The sequence below is a fragment of the Geotrypetes seraphini genome, chromosome 7 (assembly GCF_902459505.1).
Source record: "Geotrypetes seraphini chromosome 7, aGeoSer1.1, whole genome shotgun sequence".
NCBI lineage: Eukaryota > Metazoa > Chordata > Amphibia > Gymnophiona > Dermophiidae > Geotrypetes > Geotrypetes seraphini.
In genome coordinates this window covers 179,486,948-179,509,142 of record NC_047090.1, presented here as the reverse complement: position 1 = coordinate 179,509,142, position 22,195 = coordinate 179,486,948, and the positions used below count along the sequence as shown (strand labels likewise).

The 22,195-nt window shown below is 46.0% G+C and overlaps 1 protein-coding gene across 2 annotated transcripts in view; it reads right to left on the bottom strand.

Annotated features, from left to right (window-relative positions):
- Nucleotides 1-22,195, bottom strand: part of EML5 (EMAP like 5) — a 382,142-nt gene that overhangs the window by 97,043 nt on the left and 262,904 nt on the right. For both annotated transcript variants that reach the window (XM_033952880.1, XM_033952881.1), the window contains exons 20-25: nt 21,681-21,808; nt 21,386-21,527; nt 16,825-16,977; nt 14,866-14,997; nt 11,071-11,159; nt 2,740-2,916 (exon numbers count right to left, since the gene is read on the bottom strand). In XM_033952880.1, coding sequence (XP_033808771.1) covers nt 2,740-2,916; nt 11,071-11,159; nt 14,866-14,997; nt 16,825-16,977; nt 21,386-21,527; nt 21,681-21,808 — 821 coding nt within the window. The remainder of the gene's footprint in view (nt 1-2,739; nt 2,917-11,070; nt 11,160-14,865; nt 14,998-16,824; nt 16,978-21,385; nt 21,528-21,680; nt 21,809-22,195) is intronic.

Sequence of the window (22,195 nt, the reverse complement as noted above, 5' to 3'; positions counted from 1 at the left end):
ACGGCAAGGCGAGCAGGGAGCAGGCCAGACCGAAGCTCCTAATTTCTCTCCGATGTCGGCTTCAGGCGCCGCGGAGGCTGTTGGCTTATGATGGCCGCGCAAATCTCCTCACTGTCTCTCCCGGATGTCAGCTTCAGGTGGTAAGAGATTGGGAAGCTGTGCTTTGGTGGGGGAAGTGGCGGGTGAGCTAGAGAGGGAGGGAGCAACAGCCGGCCAAGGTGAGGTCCTTTCTCTGCAGCAGGAACTCTCAGGGCTGAAATTCTTTCAGGGGAAGAGACGGGGGGGGGGGGGGGGGAGAAAAAGGAAGGGAGGCCTACTGCTGGACAGGGGGACAGGAAAGAGGTGCTGATGGACAGGGGAACAGCCGGCGGGGGGGGGGGGGAAGGAAGGGAGACCTTCTGCTGGACAGGGGACAGGGGGGATAGAAAAGAGGTGATGCTGCTGGACAGGGGAAGAGACGGGGGAAGAAAAAGGAAGGAAGACCTTCTGCTGGACAGGGGACAGAAAAGAGGTGCTGCTAGACAGGGGAAGAGACGGGGAAGAAAAAGGAAGGGAGGCCTATTGCTGGACAGGGGGACAGGAAAGAGGTGCTGATGGACAGGGGAAGAGACGGGGAAGAAAAAGGAAGGGAGATCTACTGCTGGACAGGGGGACAGGAAAGAGGTGATGCTGGACAGGGGGGAGATAAGAAAAGGGAGAAGAACTGCTACTGGATGAGGGGAGCAGTGAAGGGGTGGTGGTGGACCCAGGGAAGGTAAAAGGAAAGGAAAATGGGTGGACAGCCGAGGAAAAATAAAGACACAAAGAAAGACAGAAATACAGAAAGTGGCTAAGGAGAGAGAGAGAGAGAGAAAGAAAGAAATAAACACAGACACACACACATATATTCTAGCACCCGTTAATGTAACGGGCTATAATACTAGTATATATATATATATATATATATATATATGTGTGTGATAATTAACTTCAAAGCAGCAAATTTGTTATTATCTTAATAATTCCATTCGTTAATTACGATGTTATTGTTCATCTACAGTGGTGCCTCGCATAACGGCCGCCTCGCACAGCGGATGCTGCGCACAACGAACTTTATGTCGTGATCCGTATAACGTACTTCGTTTCACACAACGAAGTCGCCCGAGCTGCATCCTTCCGGGGTTCCTGCGGGGTTGGATCGCAGCGGGGTTGGTCGAGGGTAGTCTCCTTCTCCTTACCTGCCCTGTCGCAGCACACAGCCGAACGGAAATCTTCCCGATGTCAGCGCTGACGTCGGAGGGAGGGCTTAAGCAAAGCCCTCCCTTCCTCCGACGTCAGCGCTGACATCAGGAAGACTTCCGGTCGGCTGTGTGCGGCTGCGGCAGGGCAGGTAGGAAGAAGGCAATGGCGAATGAAAGAGGGGGGAGGGGGCGGTCCGCCCCGAAGAATGTGCACAGCTGGTCAGGTCCCCCGATCGACCGACAACAGGCCCGGCCGACAAACCTCCCTGCCCTGTAGCCGCGAATCTAAATTACCTCTTACAGCAGCTTCAATAATCCAGCTGCTGTAAGAAGGTAATTTAGATTCGCGGCTACATGACAGGGAGATTTGTCCGACCGGGCCTGTTCTGTTGTCGGTCGGGTGCAAAAGCGCCACAAAGGTGGAGGCAGGGAGGGAGGAAAGGTGGAGTGGAGAAGAAAAGACGCTTAAGGGGGGAGAAGGCCGCTGAAAGCACATGTTGGAGCAGGGGATGAGAGGGAGGGAGAGAAGGGGAAATATTGGACAAGGGCAGAAGGGATGCTAAATCATAGGGTGACAGGCAGAGAGAACAACAGGAAAAAGAGTGGAAGCAATCTTGAACCCTGAGGGTGAGGGCAGAGAGAGGTGGTGAGATGATTGATCATGGGGAGAGGGACAAAAGGGAATAGAGATGGGATAGGAAGATAGTGGAAGTAAAAGGACAGGGAGATGTATGTTTTTAGATGTATCTAAATAAAAATAATAACAAAAAATTTATCTTTTTTATGTCATCTTAGCATATTTTATGCTGCAGAACGAATTATTTTTTTTTACATGTATTCCTATGGGAAAACGCGTTTCACATAACGAACGTTTCACATAACAAACTTGCTCCTGGAACCAATTAAGTTCGTTGTGTGAGGCACCACTGTATTTGCTATTTCATTTAGTCTTATGTTTGTGAACCAATTTGGGTTCAACTATATTTAAAGAAAACAGAATATAAATATCACATTTAGGAGACAGCTGCCATGAAGGTTGATGTGTTGAGTGTGAACCTGTGACACAACTGTTGTGATTTTATTCAATAAATCTTTACAATTTTGAGCTCCAGTTCATGGTAACATCAGCTCCAATTGCTAACTTCTTCTTATCCCTCTTTCAATAGCCTCAAACGCTGAAATCTAAGGACATAGCAGAAGCCATGGTGGGTCAGACCAAGGTCCACTGAGCCCAGCACCTTGTCTCTGACAGTGGCCATTCTGAGTTACAGTACCCAGCAGATCACAAACGTAGGTCCATTTCCCATGTTCATCTTCAGGAGTGAGCAATGACTCTCCCAAGGCTACTGGCTAATAATTTTCTTAACAGATTTTTCCTCCAGGAACTTGTACAAACCTCCTTTAGCACGTTAGTAGCCTTGATCATATCCTCCCAGAAAAGATTCCAGAGCTTACTGTAATTATGCACTGCACGAAAGAAAACCCTCTATGGTTTGTCTTCAATCTGCTGATCCCTTACTTTAACAGGATATCGAAAAATCTTCACAAATCCAAAATCATCTCCGGTGGCCAATATCTTGTGATCATTGCTAAGGCATGAGGCTGTTACGTCTGTGACTTCTCCAATTATTGGCCAGATCCCTTCGCAGCCAGAACCTAAAACACCGGTCCACGATGCCCATCCTATCTTTTCTTCCTAATGAAAAATAAGTAAAGATACAGCAGGCTTAAGGATCTGAATTTCAGTCAAACTCACTCCCAGTTCTTGATTTTCTTCATTTTTAAAAATATAAGCAGTATTTACTCCCCCCCCACCCCCACCCCCTTTTATCAAGGAATAGGACGGGAGGCTAGGCATTTAGCTCACGGTGCTCGGCGACACAGCTTGATAAAAGGGGGAGAAAATGTTAAAAGTTTCATTATTCCAGATTACAACTGTGAATACAATGCTGTGATTCTGTAGTCTCATCTTATTTTGTTTTCTAGATCTCTGGTCTTAATGGACATGAACTTTGATCTCACAGTTTTTCCTTTGTCCAATGAATTAACTTTCATTGTTTTATTCTCTTTTTATCTCATGGCAGAATACCTTCTATTAGACCAGGGGTCAGCAACCTACGGCTCTCCAGGCCCTGACCCTTTAATCTCCCTCCCAACTCCACAATCCTCCAGTGCCGAGGTACCTGGTGGTCCAGAAGGGGTCTTTGTGGCAGGAACATGGTCCTCTCGCTCCTGCCTTTTAAAATAGCTGCCATGTCCTCTCAACAGCTGCTCGCAGAATTTCCTGTAGTAGCACGAGCTGCCATGAGAGGTCACGGCAGCCATTTTGGAAGGAGGCAGGAGCGAAAGGGCCGTGCTCCTGCCACTGGATCACCAGGTACCTCGGCCCTGGAGGATTATGAAGTTGGGAGGGAGATTGGATTGGTAAGTCTGGGGGGGGGAAATCATGGGATTAGGAGGGAAAATTAAGGGTTGGGGCCTGGTGAGGGGAAACAGCCTTGTCTATGGTCAGGGGAGGGATGACAGGTGCAGAAACCTGCGAGGGATTGGAGGGGAAAGAAGCTACACCTTGCGGTTCTTTGTAAATTTTAGATCAAACATTTTGGATAAATTGGCTCTTTGCTGTAAAAAGGTTGCCAACCTCCATGCTAGACTCATAATGGAACATGGAGGCAGGAATATAATCTTTTCTCCTTTTAAATTAGGATGTAACATTTGTAATTATCCTCCACAGCCAATGCATCATTGGCTTTTTGCCTCACAAAAACTCAATAGATTTATGGTAATTTATTCTGCTAGTTTATCTTCAGTACAGACCCTGGCAAGCAAAATTATGAGTTATCTTCGCTTTGCAGATGTGGATCACAAAAAAAAAAGAGACTTTAAGTTGTGAACAATAAAAAGGCTCTAATTTTTTTCTGGATCAGAACTGAAGCAAAGGCCACTGCAAACAAATTCATACTAATTTCAATACTCTTTGAATATATACATTAATATCTAAATAACCTTTCATTTTTCCTCGGCCTCTCTCTCCTTATCTACTGCCTAAGCTAAGAGCAGAGGCAACTACCGGCATAGCTAAGAGGAGGAAAGGGCAACAGCTTTGGCTGGACCACTGGGGGATGAAAAGCATCCTCCTCCGGAGCAGGCTGGTGGGTGTCAGGTTCCCATCCAGGATTACACTGTTATCTAAGGCCCTCTTTTACAAAGGGCCGCTAAGTGTTTTACCACGGATTTAGCATGCGCTGAATCAACGTGTCCATAGGATAAACATTTAAAAACATTTCTTTTTAAAGATGCTTTTGATTGATAATTTTCCGTCTTTGAGTTAGTTATTGAATTGATTTTGATTATGGAATTTTACATCCCTTACCTTGTGTTTTTTCCCTGACTATTCTATTTTTAATATTTTGTAGTTCAATTCCCTCTTTCCCCTTTTTTCTTGTCTGTAAAGTTTGTTAATAGTCCTGTAGGATTTTAAATTTATGTTAATTATTGTATTACTCCTTAATACTGTAATTTTAATGTTTATTATTTATGTTCATCGCTTTGAAGTGTGATTAAGCGATTAATCAAAAACATTAATAAACTTGATAACATGCACGCGGTGGCGTTTAGCAAGCGCTAAAAAGCATAGTGCATCTTTGTAAAAGAGGGGGTAAGTTCTGAGCCCAAGGTTTATGTTTAGATTTATTAAAATTCTTGCTATACCGCTTAAACTATAAATAAGAACAAAGCGGTTTACAAAATAATATAATCCTCTGTAATAAAACCCTAAGCGCGCATGCGCACTTAGGACGATGTGTTCCCTGCCACCGTGGCGTCTGCCCCCACGTCGAATTCCACTTCCGAACACGGAGGCAGGGAACACGCCAGCGACTCCCCCCGCCAGCCCTCACTCACCAACCGCTGCCGACACCACTGCTTCTCTTCAAAGCAGCCTGCTGAGTTCACAGGCCGTTCTCCACCTCAGTAGCGTGTTTCCTCTGACACGATCGTGTCAGAGGGAATGTGCTACCAAGGTGGAGAGCGGCCTGCAAGGTTCACTACAGCCGGCCGGCGAACCTCAGCAGGCTGCTTTGAAGAGGAGCAGCAGCGGCGGCAGCGGTTCGTGCCGGTGGGCCAGAAGACACCAGGAAGCTGGGATGGAGGGAGGGTAAGAACAGGCATGCACAACAGGGGCAGGCATGGCACAACAGGGGGCAGGGGGAGAAGGAAAGGGGGCTGCTCTGGGGGGAGGGGTGTGCTGGGGGCAGACAGCAATCATGCTTTGTTCTGGGAGGGGGGAAACAGAAGGGTGCCATGGACTAGGCAAGCATGGCACAACAGGGGGCAGGGGGAGAGGGTAAGGGGGCTGCTTTGGGGGAGGGGTGTGCTGGGGGGCAGACAGCAATCATGCATCCCATGCTGGTAAGAAGTGGAGGGGGAGAGGGAAAGGGGGCTGCTTTGGGGGGAGGAGTGTGCTGGGGGGCAGACAGCAATCATGCTTTGATCTGGGAGGGGGGAAACAGAAGAGGGCCACGGAGAGACAGGCAGGCATGGCGCAACAGAGAAACACAGGCAGACAGACGGGGGCCAGGGAGAGACACCGACAGAAAGAATGACAGACAAACAGACAGCCAGCATGCAAGGAGAGAGAGACAAAGAAAAAAAACAGACAGATAGACATCTACTCTAGCACCTGTTAATGTAACAGGCTTAAACACTAGTATATTAATAAAAGAATTCCATTCAGATAAGAAAGCTCAATCAAACACAGCAGAAACATTCCTATGCAGACAATGCCTAGGAATTCAGACTGTCAAGTCTACGGAGAGGGCCAGCTTAAAATAATGTGATTTTAAACTCCTTTTAAACCTTATCAAAGATTCTTCTTTTCTCAGTTCTATTGGCAAGCTATTCCACAAGGTACAGTGTCTGGGTCTGGAGCTCCAAGCTATGCAGTAGGTAACCTATGATCTCGAAAAAGCGGAGAGCCCAAAGTTCTACCAAGGGATTCTAAGTGCACTGTGCGGGATCTAGGTCAGTGGTCTCCAACTCAAACCCTTTGCAGGGCCACATTTTGGATTTGTCGGTACTTGGAAGGCCGCAGAAAAAATAGTTAATGACAATTTTGCATGAGGTAAAACTCTCTCTAGTTGGATAAGTCTTAATAATAATATTGTCATTTATAGCTAAAGAGACATATGATCAAGAAACTTTTATTTTACTTTTGTGATTATGATCAACATACCGAGGGCCTCAAAATAGGACCTGGCAGGCTGCATGTGGCTCTCAGGCCGCGAATTTGAGACCACTGATCTAGGGTGGCCTAGAGAGGAGGGCAGGGCACATGAGAAAAATCTGCAGGCAAACATAGTAGAAATTGCAGCAAAGTGTAGTAGACATTTATTTATTTTGTTTTCCATCCTGTTGTCCCCAAAGAGCTCAGAACGGGTTAAAGCAGGGGTAGGGAACTCCGGTCCTCGAGAGCCATATTCCAGTCGGGTTTTCAGGATTTCCCCAATGAATATGCATTGAAACCAGCGCATGCAAATAGATCTCATGCATATTCATTGGGGAAATTATGAAACCCCGACTGGAATACGGCTCTCGAGGACCGGAGTTCCCTACCCCTGGGTTAAAGGTTAAACATACATAATTTTAGTACAAGTTTTTATCCTAACCAGACACATATTAGGGGTCTAATATTAATATTCATAATATAGTTTACCAATTACAATTTGCCAAAGTTATCCTTACAGTGCAAGATTTTCAGGACAAGTTTTATCCTAATTTGACACACAGATAGTTTACAAGTTGGATTTGCCATAGTTACAGTGCAAGGTTTTACAATACAAGTTTTCCTTACATGACACATACTGGTTTGGGTATAAATATACATTTATTTGCAGTCCTTTGGTCAAGGGCAGGGGTTTAGGTGAAAAGGTATGATTTTATTACTTTTCTAAAGCTGAGGAGTCCGTCAGGGGATCTGATCTGCGGGGGCAGTTTGATTCCAGTGGCTCAGTATGACGTGGGAGTAAGACCGTCGGTGCAGTCGAAGGGCATGACCAGGGGGCGTTTTGAGGCGTATTTCATCCCAGGAGTGGAGGGACAGGTTTGGCATGTACGGAGGAAGCTTAGCTGTCATGTAGCCCGGTGCCATTATGATTTTGCTTAAGTTTAATTATCAACGTTGTAATGGGGCTGGGGGCTAAAAGCTGATTGAGGGGACTGCAAGACTAAGGTTTATTTAGGGCATCTACCAAAGAAAGTAGAAGACCTAGTAAGTGCTTGTTATACTACTATTAATTATGTAGACTTGGGAAAGCCATTGCTTATCTCTGGGTGTGAGCAGCAATTAATAGATCTATTGCTCCGAGATCCTGCTGGACACACACTGAAAGCAATGGAAATAATCCTCCTTTTATGGCCTCCTAGCCACACAAGCAGCAAAACTCGACAACCAAATCTCCAATCTACTACTTATGACCCCAAGACTACAAAACATTCAGAAAAGAAGTAAAGACGCTACTTTTCAAGAAATTCCTGCAGACGACTTAATACCGCTAGCTCCTTCCCACTTCCCGATTCCCCAAGGCAACCTCATCTATTCTTTATCTCCTCTAGAAATTACCAGATATCTTCTTCTTGTAATACGTTCTTTGTAATCCGTCTTGAACCGCAAGGCAATGGCGGAATAGAAATCTCTAATGTAATGTAATGTAATATGGTAACCGTCACCCTACACAAATGTCTATTCAAAACTAAAACAAGAAAGCTTCCAAACCCTAACCAATCTGAAATAAAGCTAGCTTTTTCCACCATCTCTTTCTACTTGATGTTTTATACCTAAGCTTTTGAACAAATTAGCTGGAGTTCAAGCTCCATGGTGAAGAGGGTTGGGAACACTTCCTTGTTTCCAGCAAACCTTTTTCATTGTTCTGCTAGTCAATCCCAGTTGTTTGGGAGGGGGGATGTTAAGGATCTGTCATTGAACCCATTCTTTCTAGACCCTGCAATATTCCCTCCATTGCCAGGCTGGTCCAGTGGTTAAGAGTACTGATCATTTTCATAGAGCTGACCCTGTTTCAAGCCCTGCCAATAGCCAGGTCAGACTGGAAAAGGTCAGTAGTTGATGTTAGACCAGACTGGTATTGCACAGGGGATCTGAACGGCAGTGGTGAGTGAAGGATGGATGAGCAATTTACCACGATTCCACAGTCAGAGGCAAATTATGTGGCAGTAATCAGAGAATCATTTCAAACAAGTGGCCCCTAGTTGAACACCTCTATTCATTCAATTTTTCCCAGGCAAATTTTTCCTAAAGTAAATTTGGATGTACTTTTACATATCTGCTAGGAAGTATTTCTTTACCCAGCGTGTGGTGGACACCTGGAATGCGCTTCCAGAGGGCGTAATAGGACAGAATACGGTACTGGAGTTCAAGAAAGGATTGGACAATTTCCTGCTGGAAAAAGGGATAGAGGGGTATAGATAGAGGATTATTGCACAGGTCCTGGACCTGTTGGGCTGCCGCGTGAGCGAACTGCTGGGCACGATGGACCTCGGGTCTGACCCAATGGAGGCATTGCTTATGTTCTTATTAGAGAACGACATGGGGACAAAATTTTCCCTGTCCCTGCAGGAACTCATTTTCCCATCCCATCCCCGTGAGTTCTTTTCACGTCCTTGCCCCATTCCTGCAAGCTCCGACCTCATCTGCGGTTAAGATGGAGCTTACAGGAACAGGGCAAGGACAGGGACAGGGATGAAACTCGCGGGGACGGGGGAAAAAATTGTCCCCGTGTCATTCTCTAATCTGCATTCTTTGTAGGTCGGGATATTGCACAAATTTTATCTAGACGGTTCAATGGAACAGTGCATGTTTTATGCAGTAGAGTTGAGATTTTATGACCTATATCAGTGATTCCCAACCCTGTCCTGGAGGAACACCAGGCCAATCGGGTTTTCAGGCTAGCCCTAATAAATATGCATGAGAGAGATTTGCATATGATGGAAGTGATAGGCATGCAAATTTGCTTCATGCATATTCATTAGGGCTAGCCTGAAAACCCAATTGGCCTGGTGTTCCTCCAGAACAGGGTTGGGAACTACTGACCTATATCATGACCTAAATTGAAGAATTCAAAAGATTTTGTGGTGACGGAGGAAGGACTAGCACAGAGGATCACTAGCTGACAAGAAAAGGTGAGGATGGCAAAGATCAGATGGGATGGATGATGTTGCAATCGTAAGGAAATTGGGTAGAGTAGGTTGGCCTTATGGTTTTTAGCCACCAGTATATTCTGTCCAATCTTGCGGTCAGCTTTTTTCTTACATGCCAGCTGCACTGTTTAAATACATACTTTGCATATATTCAGTGCTGCTGCCAACAGAAGTGGTATCGCTGAATATACATATAGCATGGCCTATACAGGCAGTCCCCGAGTTACAGACGCCCAACTTAAGTACGACTCATACTTAAAAACACGGTTGTAGCTTCATTTGATTTCACTGAGCATTATTTTCAGTGGCACAGACTCCTACACTTCTCCTGTAGCAGATTCAGGAGGGAAAAATGCTTGAGTACCTAAATAAATTCATGTAAACCGTTCTGAGCTCACTTGGGGAGAGCGGTATAGAAAACTGAATAAATAAATAAATATTACGAACAGTGTGTGGTTGTGCCTGCTGTACCTTAGAGGGAACACTGGTAGGGACAGTTGCCCCTTTTTATCAGCTGGGAGCAGAAGGAAGCAGCAAGAATCTTAAAATCTTGGTCATCTTTGCTGTGTTTTGCTTTGATCTTCATCCTGTGAAGGTGCTTCTCTCGTTTTGCTTACAATGGAGGCAGTGCATAAAATACCCTCCTGTATCTGATCCAAGCACTAATTGGAAAAGTGCATTAGAGCAACTGGCAATCAGCAATCAATCCGATAGGCTCTGATGTGTTCAGGATCTCTGGAGTTCCCAAAGCTATCTGTTGGTGAGTTTTTTTGCAGCTCTTATAAAGACTTCCACAACTGAAAGCTGGTTCCTCCAACCTTTCACCCCCCCACCCCAGTGGTACAAGTTCAAATTGGGTCCCTTAAGGGACAGTTCTGGAAAGAGTCCCCCAGAGAGAGGATAGAGAGAATGTCCTCAGATAATCTGAAGTGGACTTCCTTCTTCCCTGGGAACCCCTGGACTCTAGGGTTTCTGGGGTGAAATTTATGCCACTATCTCACCTCTTGCAATCTGCTGGAGAACGTACTCCAGGTACTATATACAGGTGGTGTAGTGAGCTTAACCTGCTAAATCAGTATCAATTGCTAGGTGTCTCATATTTAGGGCCTCACAGGAGTGTGTAAGTCAAAGAGGTGCTAGTCAGGTAAGTATGCTTCGGAAAGAAGCAATAAGTGGCGTAGTAAGGGCGAACAGCGCCCGGGGCGGTGGTACCTCTCCCCGCCCTCTCCCCTGCCTCCCCTGATGCGCGTGCGGGCATCCCTTCCCCTTGCCTTTTTAATTTCTCTGGCATGAGCAACATGCCCACGTCTGTGTTGGCTCACCCTTTGACATCACTTCCTGGAAGTGACGTCAGAGAGAGCGCCAATTCCGATATGGGCAGCAACCTCTTGCCGGGGAAGTAAAAAAGGTATGGGGGAAGGAGAGGAGTGGGGGAGGGGGGAGAAGAAGAGGAGGGGTGCCATGCCTTTAGCAAGATGGCGCCTAGGGCGGAACCCCTGCCCCCCCTTACGCCACTGGTAGTAGTGGCCAGAGGAAATAAGTAGGATCTTCAAACCAGAACAAAGACGGTGCTGTGGCCCTCTATGTCTACGACTGTTTATGATACTCCTAGATTTGTGATGAGGAGTTCTTTGTTTACCTCTTGGCTTGGAATGGTTTGCTTTTTTCCGCGAGGAGCTTCAAAGAATAGCTGCTCTTTAGCACCTGTATTGATCTGTAAAAGTTTTCCTGCAAGACATGAAAGAATGACAGATGTATATAGAGAAAACAAAACGACAGCTTCCACATGTGCTCGATGATTGAATATAACATCAGCACACAAACAAACTACGTGGAACCAATTCCTGGACTTCCAAGAGTTAAAATGGTGTGGTTTATTGACATAAAATTGAAATACAATAATCACAGATAAATAAAAGCTAAGAAATAAAGCCCTTGCTTTAGTCAGATGACCAGACCCAACACGGGCCGTGTTTCGGCAATATTTGCCTTCTTCAGGGGTCCTTAAATACAGCTATAAAAACTGCTGCTTCACAGAAAGTGACTGTCAGAAGAGATTCTGATGCTGCTCCGAACATCAAAAAATATATGAGTCAATATTCAATCCCAGCCTGCTTCCTGTGACTCTGGGAAAGTCACGTAACTTTCCATTGCCCCAGGTAGCACAGTTAGATTGTGAGGGACAGATAGGGAAAATACTTTAAAGCAGTTTTTCAACCTTTTTACACCTATGGACTGGCAGAAATAAAAGACCAGCGGTTGAAGAACACGGGGCTAAGTTGTGGGCCAGACCCCGCCCATCTCTACCCAATGTCCACCCCAGACCCCGCCCCCATAATAGTACTAATTGCACCTTGCACGTCCCGTGCCTCATCTGGAAGCCTGGGAAGGGGTAAAACGTGGACCTCGTGGATCTAAAACCGCACGTCCTTAAAAATCCGAGGTCCGTGCCACTTTTGAGGTCTGTGCCACTTTTAGTCTCTGGCTCTGACAGAGCTCTATGACAATTTAACTCTGACGGATCCTAGCATAGGGAGGGAAAAGCATTAGGATCCGTCAGAGTTAAATTGTCATAGAGCTCTGTCTGAGCCAGAGACTAAAAGTGGCACGGACCTCGGATTTTTAAGGATGTGACGTGCAGTTCAGATCCATGAGGGAGCCGGGGGCCTGAGCTGAGCTGCAGGGAAAGCGAAGGCGGACTTGTCAATGCACGGACCTCGGATTTTTAAGGACGTGCGGTTTTAGATTCGCGAGGTCTGTAAGGTCCGTGAGGTCCGCGTTTTACCCCTTCCCGTTAAGCCTTTAATAATGGTGGCATTGTAATAATGGTACAGTATTATTGCTAAGACTGTTTTGTCTGACTTTTAAATTTTGGTATATGTTTTTACTTGTAAGCTGCTCAGTTGATACGCAGGCTATACATTAATAAATCAAATCACGGTCATATTCAGTTGCACGGAGAATGGATAATTTGGGTGCGAGTTCTTACGCCCAGGTTGGGTGCATAACTCATTATTCTATAACACTGCACTTTAAATGTTTGGAATGTCTTTGACCCGCTCAGGCCCCTCCTATGGCCCCTCCCCCTTTGGGGAAAGCAACGGCTGTTATATTTTTTTGCAATGCCAGAGAATACTGGACACGACATAAACTACAGGGGGGTCCGCCCTGAAACCAAGCTCGGTAGAACCGACCTGCTTGACATTTTTGAATATTTTACTTCGCCAGGAAGTTAAATTGAAGGGCGTTTTTTTTTTTTCACTAGTTTGCTGTGCTTTCTGCCCTCTTTTCATTTTCAGTCGGCGTTTTTCTCTGGAGGGAACGCTTATTGCTTCCTTTCTTTAACACTTTATTTATTATTTGGGATAATCTATTTAACTCACTAATTGCATCCCACCTGCAAGCCGATCACGGTGTGTGGTAACACAGAGGGCCCCCCCCCCCCCCCCCCCCCCCCGGACAAAAGAAGCCTTTGTGAAAGCAACAGAGCAGTCACCTTCGCTGTGGCTGGCTCTCACAGCCTAGACTTCACAGCGAGCTTCACTTTCACTTTTTCTCTTCTAAAATTATTTATATCTATTAATGAATTTAGTTATTTATTTAAAAATGTATACTCCGATTAAAAACCTAGGCAGTTTCCAAGCAAGATACATAATCATTTTTAAAACATTACACATGCATGCACAATAAAACAGCTGAATATCTGCACCACTGCTCAACCTCTCACATAAAAACATGTACAAACAACCGCGTCTTTAATAGTTTTGTGGGTTTTTTTAATTGTCCTATTAGTACACAAAAATGCACTTGACTCGGCAATGCATTCCTTAGTTTCACCCCAGCTACTGAAAACAATGACTCGCTTTTCTTTACATCCGTACGTATCTTAGCTACTTTATCCACTGACAATCGCATACCACTCTCAGATCTTAATGCTCTCCCAGCAAGGTTTGATTTGTACTTTCCCCAAGAGATAATGGCATGGCATGTTTATGGTCGGTTGAAGGACTTTATTATTGTTGGCATAAAACAAAAAAAAAAACAGCTATCATTTCATAGCATGCTTTATCTTCAAAATTACTAACATAAAATAATATGAACACCAAAATCATTCTAAAAAGTTGTGGCTACTGGTAAAATGGCCTCCAGTTTTGCTACTTCCTCTCACTGCTTTTAAGAACCTAAACCAGCTAAATTCCCTGCAGAAAAGCACTTGCAACAAATAAGTTTGTTGTTAAGAATTCACTGCATTATTTTCTGCACTCATTTGTAATAGCACAATTACCGTATTTTCACTCATATACCGCGCACCCGTGTAAAACGCGCACACGGGTATAGCGCGCGGGAAACTGTAATTTATGTAAAGAAATTTTTATATACCGCGCACACCCGTATACCGCGCATGCCGCCCCGACTCTCCCGTCGCCGCCCGACTCTCCTTTCGCCTGCCCCGACTCTCCTCTGGCCACCCCGACTCTCATTTCGCCCGCCCCGACTCTCCTCTGGCCGCCCCGACTCTCCTTTCGCCCGCCCCGACTCTCCTCTGGCCGCCCTGACTCTCCTTTCGCCCCCCCCCCGACTCTCCTCTCCCCCTTGAAGTCCTGTCCCCACCCTGAAAGCCTGATGCCTCTGACGTCAGAGAAAGGGCAGGGACCGCCGCGAAGAGGAATGTAGCGCAGACGCAGGCTCACAGAAGGGCCGGTGGACCGCCGGCAGATGGAATGCAGCCAGGACAACGGTAGGAGCTTCTCCATGACTGGGGGGGGTGGGGAGGCTGTGGGGGTGCGAGCGGTCCTGCGGGGTGAATCGAACGTCGGGGGGGGGAACTAATGTAAAAAAAAAAAGATGTAAAACGCGCTCAGCGCGTATGGTTGATGCACGGTTTGTAAAATCGTGTACAACGCGTGGCGTTAATAATTGTCTTGAAAATAACGGTATTTCTCTTTATTACCAACCCTCGGTTCTAACTAAATAATGACAAGAACGCAATGTCCTACGTGGAGCCAAAGTAAGGCGGCCAGACGTTTCCCTCTGTGATGCGAGTGTGCATCGGGATTGAGTTTCAAGTTTCAAGTTTAATTAGGATTTTATATACCGCCTATCAAGGTTATCTAAGCGGTTTTTACAATCAGGTACTCAAGCATTTTCCCTATCTGTCCCGTGGCTCACAATCTATCTAACGTACCTGGGGCTATGGAGGATTAAGTGACTTGCCCGGGGTCACAAGGAGCAGCGCGAGGTTGAACCCACAACCCCAGTGTGCTGAGGCTGTAGATCCAACCACTGCGCCACACACTCCTCAAAGGACTTCTCAAGGTCAATAGCGAAAGCTACAGAAATCATCTTCCAATTCACAGCAATTTATTGCAGACGCAAGGCTGAAAAAGGCTAACCTGGGCGAATGAGCCGTGTGAGCTCAGGCGGCGTTACTCACCGTTCATGTCCCAGTCTAAATGCGTTATGTAGCTGAAGGCTCCCTTACACACTCCGACCCGTTTACTGTTCAGCACGTTGTAGAGATCCACAAAGTTGTCATAGGAAGCTACAGCTAAGTATTTCCCAGTCCCTGGAATGTATCAGCAAGGGTGCAGCATCAATTAAACAGACAACATTTGCACGTACAGTCAAAACGGACTTTTCTTTACTGCCCCCTCCCTATGGAAAAAACTGAAAATCATTTTTTTAGATTAATTTCCCAGGGCGATAGTGATAGCTCTGTTAGCTGTCTAATAGTTCTGTCGGAGCTCTTTCGGTCAGTGGACTTTGTGGCCCTGATTTTATATAGGTCACCTAAAGCTAAGCGCCGATATGGATGCCAAGCTTAATGTATTAATAGGCTTAATCAGTGCTAATATTGGCACGAAACACCTCCGAATTGGCTTTAATTGGACTTAATTAAAAGTTAGGCACCTAACTCAAAAAATTTGATTCTATAAGAAGTAGGCGCCTATCCCAAAGCGCATGCACTAAAAGTGGGCGTGGTTAGGGGTGGATCATGGAAGAGTTTTCGAGTTATGCGCCTCTTTGTGAATTAGGTGCTGTTAGGCTTTGATATCGGCGGCCTAACACTGACCCAACCAACATATCTGTCTGTCATTCCCTTAATAGTCCCCCTTACCACCTTTTAGCCCCCTCTGTGTGTCTGTCATAATTAGATCGTAAGCTCTTCTGAGCAGGGACTGTTCTCTTGCATATACAATGCACAGTGCTGCATACGCCTGGTAGCACTATAGAAATAATAAGAACATGAGAATAGCCTTATTGGGTCAGACCAATGGTCCATCAAGCCCAGTAGCCCGTTCTCACGGTGGCCAATCCAGATCACTAGTACCTGGCCAAAACCCAAAGTGTAGCAACATTCCATATAGAATCTCAAAGAATAGCAAGATTCTGGAACCCCAAGGAGTAGCAAAAGATTCTGGAACCCCAAAGAGTAGCAACATTCCATGCTACCGATCCAGGGCAATCAGAGGCTTCCCCCATGTCTTAATAACAGTCAATGGACTTTTCCTCCAGGAACTTGTCCAAGCCTTTCTTAAAACCAGATGTGTTATCTGCTCATAGCACATCCTCTGGTAATGCGTTCCAGAGCTTAACTATTCTCTGAGTGAAAAAAAATATTTCCTCCTATTGGTTTTCAAAGTATTTCTCTGTAACTTCGAGTGTCCCCTAGTCTTTGTCATTTTTGACGGAGAGAAAAATCAATCCACTTGTACCCGTTCTACTCCACTCCGGATTTTGTAGACTTCAATCCTATCTCCCCTCAGCTGTCTCTTTTCCAGGTTGAAGACCCCTAAATGTTTTAGTCTTTCCTCATACGAGAGGCGAAGAAAACCCTGGAATAAATTGGGGATGCCTAAACTGCCTAAACACGCTTAGGTGACACTAAGCATGATTCTATAATAGCAGGGTTATCAGACGTCCGGATTTCCCGGACATGTCCTCCTTTTGGGGTCTGGACAGCTTTTCAAAACCCAGCACTTTGTCCAAGTTTTGAAAAGCTTCCCAGCAAAATCGCGTTGGGATGAGCGGCCGCAATGCGGTGACGTCAAACACGGATGATGCCATTTTGTTGTGTCCCCCCAATGAGCAGATAACATCTGGGAGAGGGGGGGGGGGCTGGGAGACGGAACAAGGCATTGCAGGGCGGAACTGGGCGTTCCTGGGGGTGTGGCCATAGGTCCGGATTTTCCCAAAGGAAAATCTGGTACCCCTATATAACAGTGCTGATACTGATGCCTAACTTTAGGCGTTCTTCATAGAATCAGGGCCTGTGTCTCTTATATTTAACAGATAAGACCACAATTACTTGACTGTGATTTAGGCAATTCAGTTTTTTTCAGGTGTGAGCAATCATTTACAAACGAGGGCTCTCACAAGCCATCTTGCTTACCAGGGGAAAATCGAATGTCAGAAATCATATCTTTCCTGTGATGGAAAGAGACTAGATCCTCCAGGGTGTCCGCATTCACTATTAAGAAACTGCCATCGTTGAGGCCTACAGCCAAAGACTTCCCGTCAGGGGAGAAGGAACAACACCTGCCACCTGGAAATATATTGAGACACAAAGACACAGTACAGAGGAAATCCACAGTCTAATTTGTTTTCAGAACATAAGCATTTGCAAGAAGGAAACTACCGTATTTTCACACATATAACGCGCGCGTTATACACGATTTTACAAACCGTGCATAACCATGCACGTTATACGTGTGAGTGCGTTTTACAACTTTTTTTTTACATAGTTTCCCCCCCCCCCCCGACGTCCGATTCACCCCGCAGGACCGCTCGCACCCCCACCCCGAAGGACCACTCGCACTCGCACCCCCCACCCCGAAGGAGCGCTCGCACCACCACAGCCTCCCCACCCCCCCCCATCATGGAGAAGCTCCTACTGTTGTCCTGCTGCTTCCTCTGCCGGCGGTCCCAGCCCTTCTGTGAGCCCTGCGTCTGCGCTGCTTCCTCTTCCGGCGGTCCCGCCCTTTCTCTGACATCAGAGAAAGGGCGGGACCACCGGAAGAGGAAGCAGCGCAGACGCAGGGCTCACAGAAGGACCGGGACCACTGGCAGAGGAAGCAGCAGGACAACGGTAGGAGCTTCTCCATGATGGGGGTGGGGTGGAGAGGCTGTGGGGGTGCGAACGGTCCTTCGGGGTGGGGATGCGGGTGTTCCCCGCGCGCTATACCCGTGTGCATGTTTTACACTGGTGCGCGGTATATGAGTGAAAATACGGTAGTAGGTAACGGTAGTGTAGACTTTGCATCACCAAAAAGTATATTTATGTCTTTTAAATAACGTATGAGGGCCTTGATCACATGAATAATATCATTTTTACTAATGGTTATTGCAGCAAGCGTTGATCCTGCCCGAGTTCAATTTCCACTTCAGCTCCTTGTGACTTAACCTTCTAATTTATCCTCTAATTTACTCCTCTCCTAAAGTCACTTCATTGGCTTCCCATCTGTTTCCATATACAATTCAAATTCCTCTTACTGACCTACAAATGCACTCACTCAGCTGCCCCTCACTATCTCTCTTCACTTATCTCCCACTATAATCCACCCCCCCACCCCCCATGAGCTCCGCTCAGCTGGTAAGTCCCTCCTTTCTGTGCCCTTCTCCTCAATTGCCTACGCCAGACTCCGTCTCTTCTGCCCTGCTGCACCATATGCATGGAACAAGCTGCCCAAATCCCTACGGCGGGCTCCGTTTCTGGTAGTGTTCAAGGCCCGTTTAAAAGCTCATCTCTTGTTATTACAAAAGGCCTCTTTGTTGGCCCGGAAGTGTATTCTTTTGTTGTGGCGCCAAGCTGAGGTGCCAACCCTTACTATGTGGAGGAATGAACTGTTTACTCTTTTGAAATTTGAATACCTGGATGTTCGGAGGGGTGGTCCTGGGCCTTGGAGGAAATTTAGGAGAATTTGGGCTCCAATTTGGGAGGGATTGTCTCCTAGAGCTCGCAGTTCTTAATTGAACTTTTGACACTGGAGTGCTGAGGGGGGGGGGGGTGGAGGATGGGGGTAGGCGGGGGGGGGGGTTCAGTGGGATGGGCTAGGTTTCTGTGGGTTTTCGTGAAGGAATGACACGTAAGACCCGATTGTTTCTGTATTTTATTGTCAGTGGTTGTTGGTGGTGATTTGTATTTTATAACAAAAAAATTTAATAAAAATGATTCTTCAAAAAAAAAAAGCTCATCTCTTCAAAAGTGCTTTCGACTCCTAACTCCTCTCACCTTGGGTTCTGCATCCTCAACCCTATATGTCATGTCTGTCTGTCCAAGTTAGATTGTAAGCTCTTCTGAGCAGGGACCATCTATAACTGTCAGCCCATCTCTTGGAGAGTGCTTTCGACTCCTAACTCCTCTCACCTTGGGTTCTGCATCCCCTACCATCTATGTCATGTCTGTCTGTCCAAGTTAGATTGTAAGCTCTACCTAGCAGGGTCTGTCTATAAATGTCAAAATATACAGCGCTGTTTACGCCTTTCAGCACTATATAATTCCCCAGATACAACCCCATTCATTAGGGACAAAGAAGTACCTGCATATAAGAGTAAATTCTAGTTTTTGTGCAATACTTTATTGGACAGCTTCCCTACCCTTGCTCTGTGACTTAACATAACATAAATTTTTATTTATATACCGCAAAAGCCTTTCAGATGGGCTGACCATTGTCAGTGAGCTACAATCTAATATAATAAAGCCCTAAGCGCGCATGCACACTCCCACCTGTGTGCTCCTGTTTTCCGTGAGCTGTAGGGACCCGCAGGTAGGAGTGTGCATGCGCGCAGTGGCGCAGAGCCTGTTGGACGCGGCGGCTCTTGCAGTCTGAAGGATGTGAACTGGCCAGGGCGACATCAGCGGGGGCTGAAACGGACTTTAATTGCTGCCTCCCAGGCTTCTCCTCCTGCTCCGGCTGGGCCCGCGTAAAAAAAAACAACAAAAAACCCCAGAGCTCACTTCGGGTCCTGAAACCTTCCGATTCAAGCAGCGTCTGCAGCACTCTACACACGCCGCTTCGGGGCCTTCTACTGAAGGCCCCGAAGCAGCAGTGTGTAGAGTGCTGCAGACGCTGCTGGAATCGGAAGGTTAGTCGGGACCACGGGAAGGGAAGGGGGGGGGGTGTTAAGGGACTAAGGGAGCTGGCCAGACCGCGGGAAGGGAAAGGGAGGTAGGGGAAACACTGCTGCTGCACAGGGAAGTAGTATGGGGGGAGGGAAACGGAGGGAGCGGGAATCCTGCTGTGGCTGCTGCACAGGGAAGTGGTGGGAGAGAAATGTCGCTGTATAGGAGGCAGGGAGAGAGACAGATAGAAAGAAAAGAAGAAAGACACAGGGGCAGGGAGAGACACAGAAAGACAGACAGACAAAGGGGGCCAGGGAGAGAGAGACAGAAATAAAGACACACAGACATATATTTTAGCACCCGTTAATGTAATGGGCTAAAATACCAGTAGATAGAATATTGGCATCGACGAGTTAACAATAGTTTGAAGGGATTACAAGAATTTTGAGAACAGATGGGTTTTTAATAGCTTTCTAAAATGCATCTATGAGGTTGATATTCTGACCATTTGGCCCAGTTCAGGATCCCTGGAAGCGGCTTGGTATGATAAGAGTGGGTTAATGAATCTTTTCTGAGTACAGCCTTTGACTGAAGGGTTGGTAAAAAATGATCGTGAAAGATAACTGGTGCTGGTTTATGTCTTCTAACGGAATGTCTCCCGCGACTGTCTCGTTCAATTGTTTTTCAGGAACAACATTACAAGTTTTTATTACGGCTCTATATATCCCCTTATAAGGTGGGAATTGCTTCTCACGCCTGTTGTCCAAAGTGCCCATCTACACCAGCTGGTTTGTTTCATATGTTCTGGTCCTGTGACCGAGTGCAAACCTTTTGGTCCTTTGTCTGTCTTTATCTGCAAATGATATTACGGCATAGACTTCCTCTGCAGGCGGATGTTATGCTTTTTTCACAATTTTCTTCTCTGGGACTGTCTAGGGGTCATTCTCAACTGTTACAAAAAGATTCCCTGTAGGCTAGGAAATGTATTCTTTTATTGTGGAGACAGGCTGAAGTGCCTACTGTTACCATGTGGAGAAATGAGACGTTTCTTTTCTTAAAATATGAATATTTGAATGTTAAAACATGGTGGTCCTGGCAGTTGGAGGAGATTTCAGGCTATTTGGGCGCCAGTTTGGGACAATTTATCTCAAAGAGCCCAAAGGGTGACGGGACAAATGTGTGCGAGGACAAAGGCGCGCCGACAAACGAGCGCCGACAATTCAGCGCAAGACTTCATCGCGCCGCAGGAAAACATTCTTTTAAAGGGCTCTGACGGGGGGTGGGTGTTGGGGAACCCCCCCACTCTACTTAATAGGGATCGCGCTGCCTCACGCTGCCATGTTGGGGGGGTGTGGGGGGTGTAACCCCCACATTATACTGAAAACTTAACTTTTTCCCTAAAAAAATAGGGAAAAAGTTAAGTTTCCAGTATAATGTAGGGTTACAACCTCCCAAAACCCTCCCCCAATGCCAGAATGGGCCCGGATTGGCCCAGCCGTCCCAAAGCCCCGCCCACAGGTGGGGCCTAAGGTGCCTGGGCCAATCAGAATAGGCAGTGTCCTAGACCACCCAAATACTGGAACTAATATTTGCATATTGGCAAATAATTTATAAATTGTTGTATATTGGTAGTACCTGGATAAATTCTGGCAGCGAAACCTATATCTAGATACTCAATAGTATCCTACAATTTTTTGCAAAACATTCCCTGGCTTGTCCATGGACAAAAGGCCATAGAGTTTTTAAAATCAAGGCATGGTTACTTCCGGCAAATGCCAGACACATAACAATGAGAGGCTTGCCTTTTATCTGCCCCTCCACTTTCCCAGGCACCAGAGACTAGAAAAGACAGCTGCAGTTAATTGCTTCACATTTTCTGGGATGTGCTCACCCTTCTTCAGCTTCCGCACAGCTAGCATACAATGACTAGGGGACAAATCCCATATCCTTAGGGTTCTGTCATCACTTACAGTGGCACATATAGGTAAATGAGGATGGGTAGCCAGACCCCAAACTTCCCCTTCCATGTGGCCCTGTATGAAATGCAAATACAATAGTTATTTGCAACACCAAAAGAGAATAAAACATGCTAGTACCACCTTAAGGGAGAAAGTCAGTCTCCCATCGAAAGAACGAGGGAAACTTGTAAAAAAAGTGAAAATAAAGGAAAGAAGATTTTTTTTTACCTGAACCAGCAGGGTTATTGGTCCACTTTTATCCACCTCCAATATTTCACCATTCTTTGTGCCCACTAATATATGCCCGTGTCCCAACGATATGGCACGAATGGAAGGGTTATCTTCTAAGAGCAAGCCTGCAATAATCAGTGAGGCAGGTTATTACTGTACTAGAAAACCACAATTCAGTGCAAAGCTGCTGAGGCCATCTGTTGGCCATACAGAGAAACTTAGGGCTCCTTTTACTAAGGTGCGTTAGGCAGGGCCGGATTTATATGAAAAGAGGCCCTAGGCTATTCCACTTATGAGGCCCTTTCACCTCCCATTTTTAAGTTTGTAAATTACATGAGAGATAATAAAATACATCATTACTGTGATATATATCAATATGTTAAATGAAACATGTTGTTATCGGTACTAACCTTTATAAAAAATGTGACACGGATAATAAATAAAAAAAAGTCGAGAACACTTATTTGGACATTTATTCTCAGCACCATATATAGTACTTGTAACAATAACTA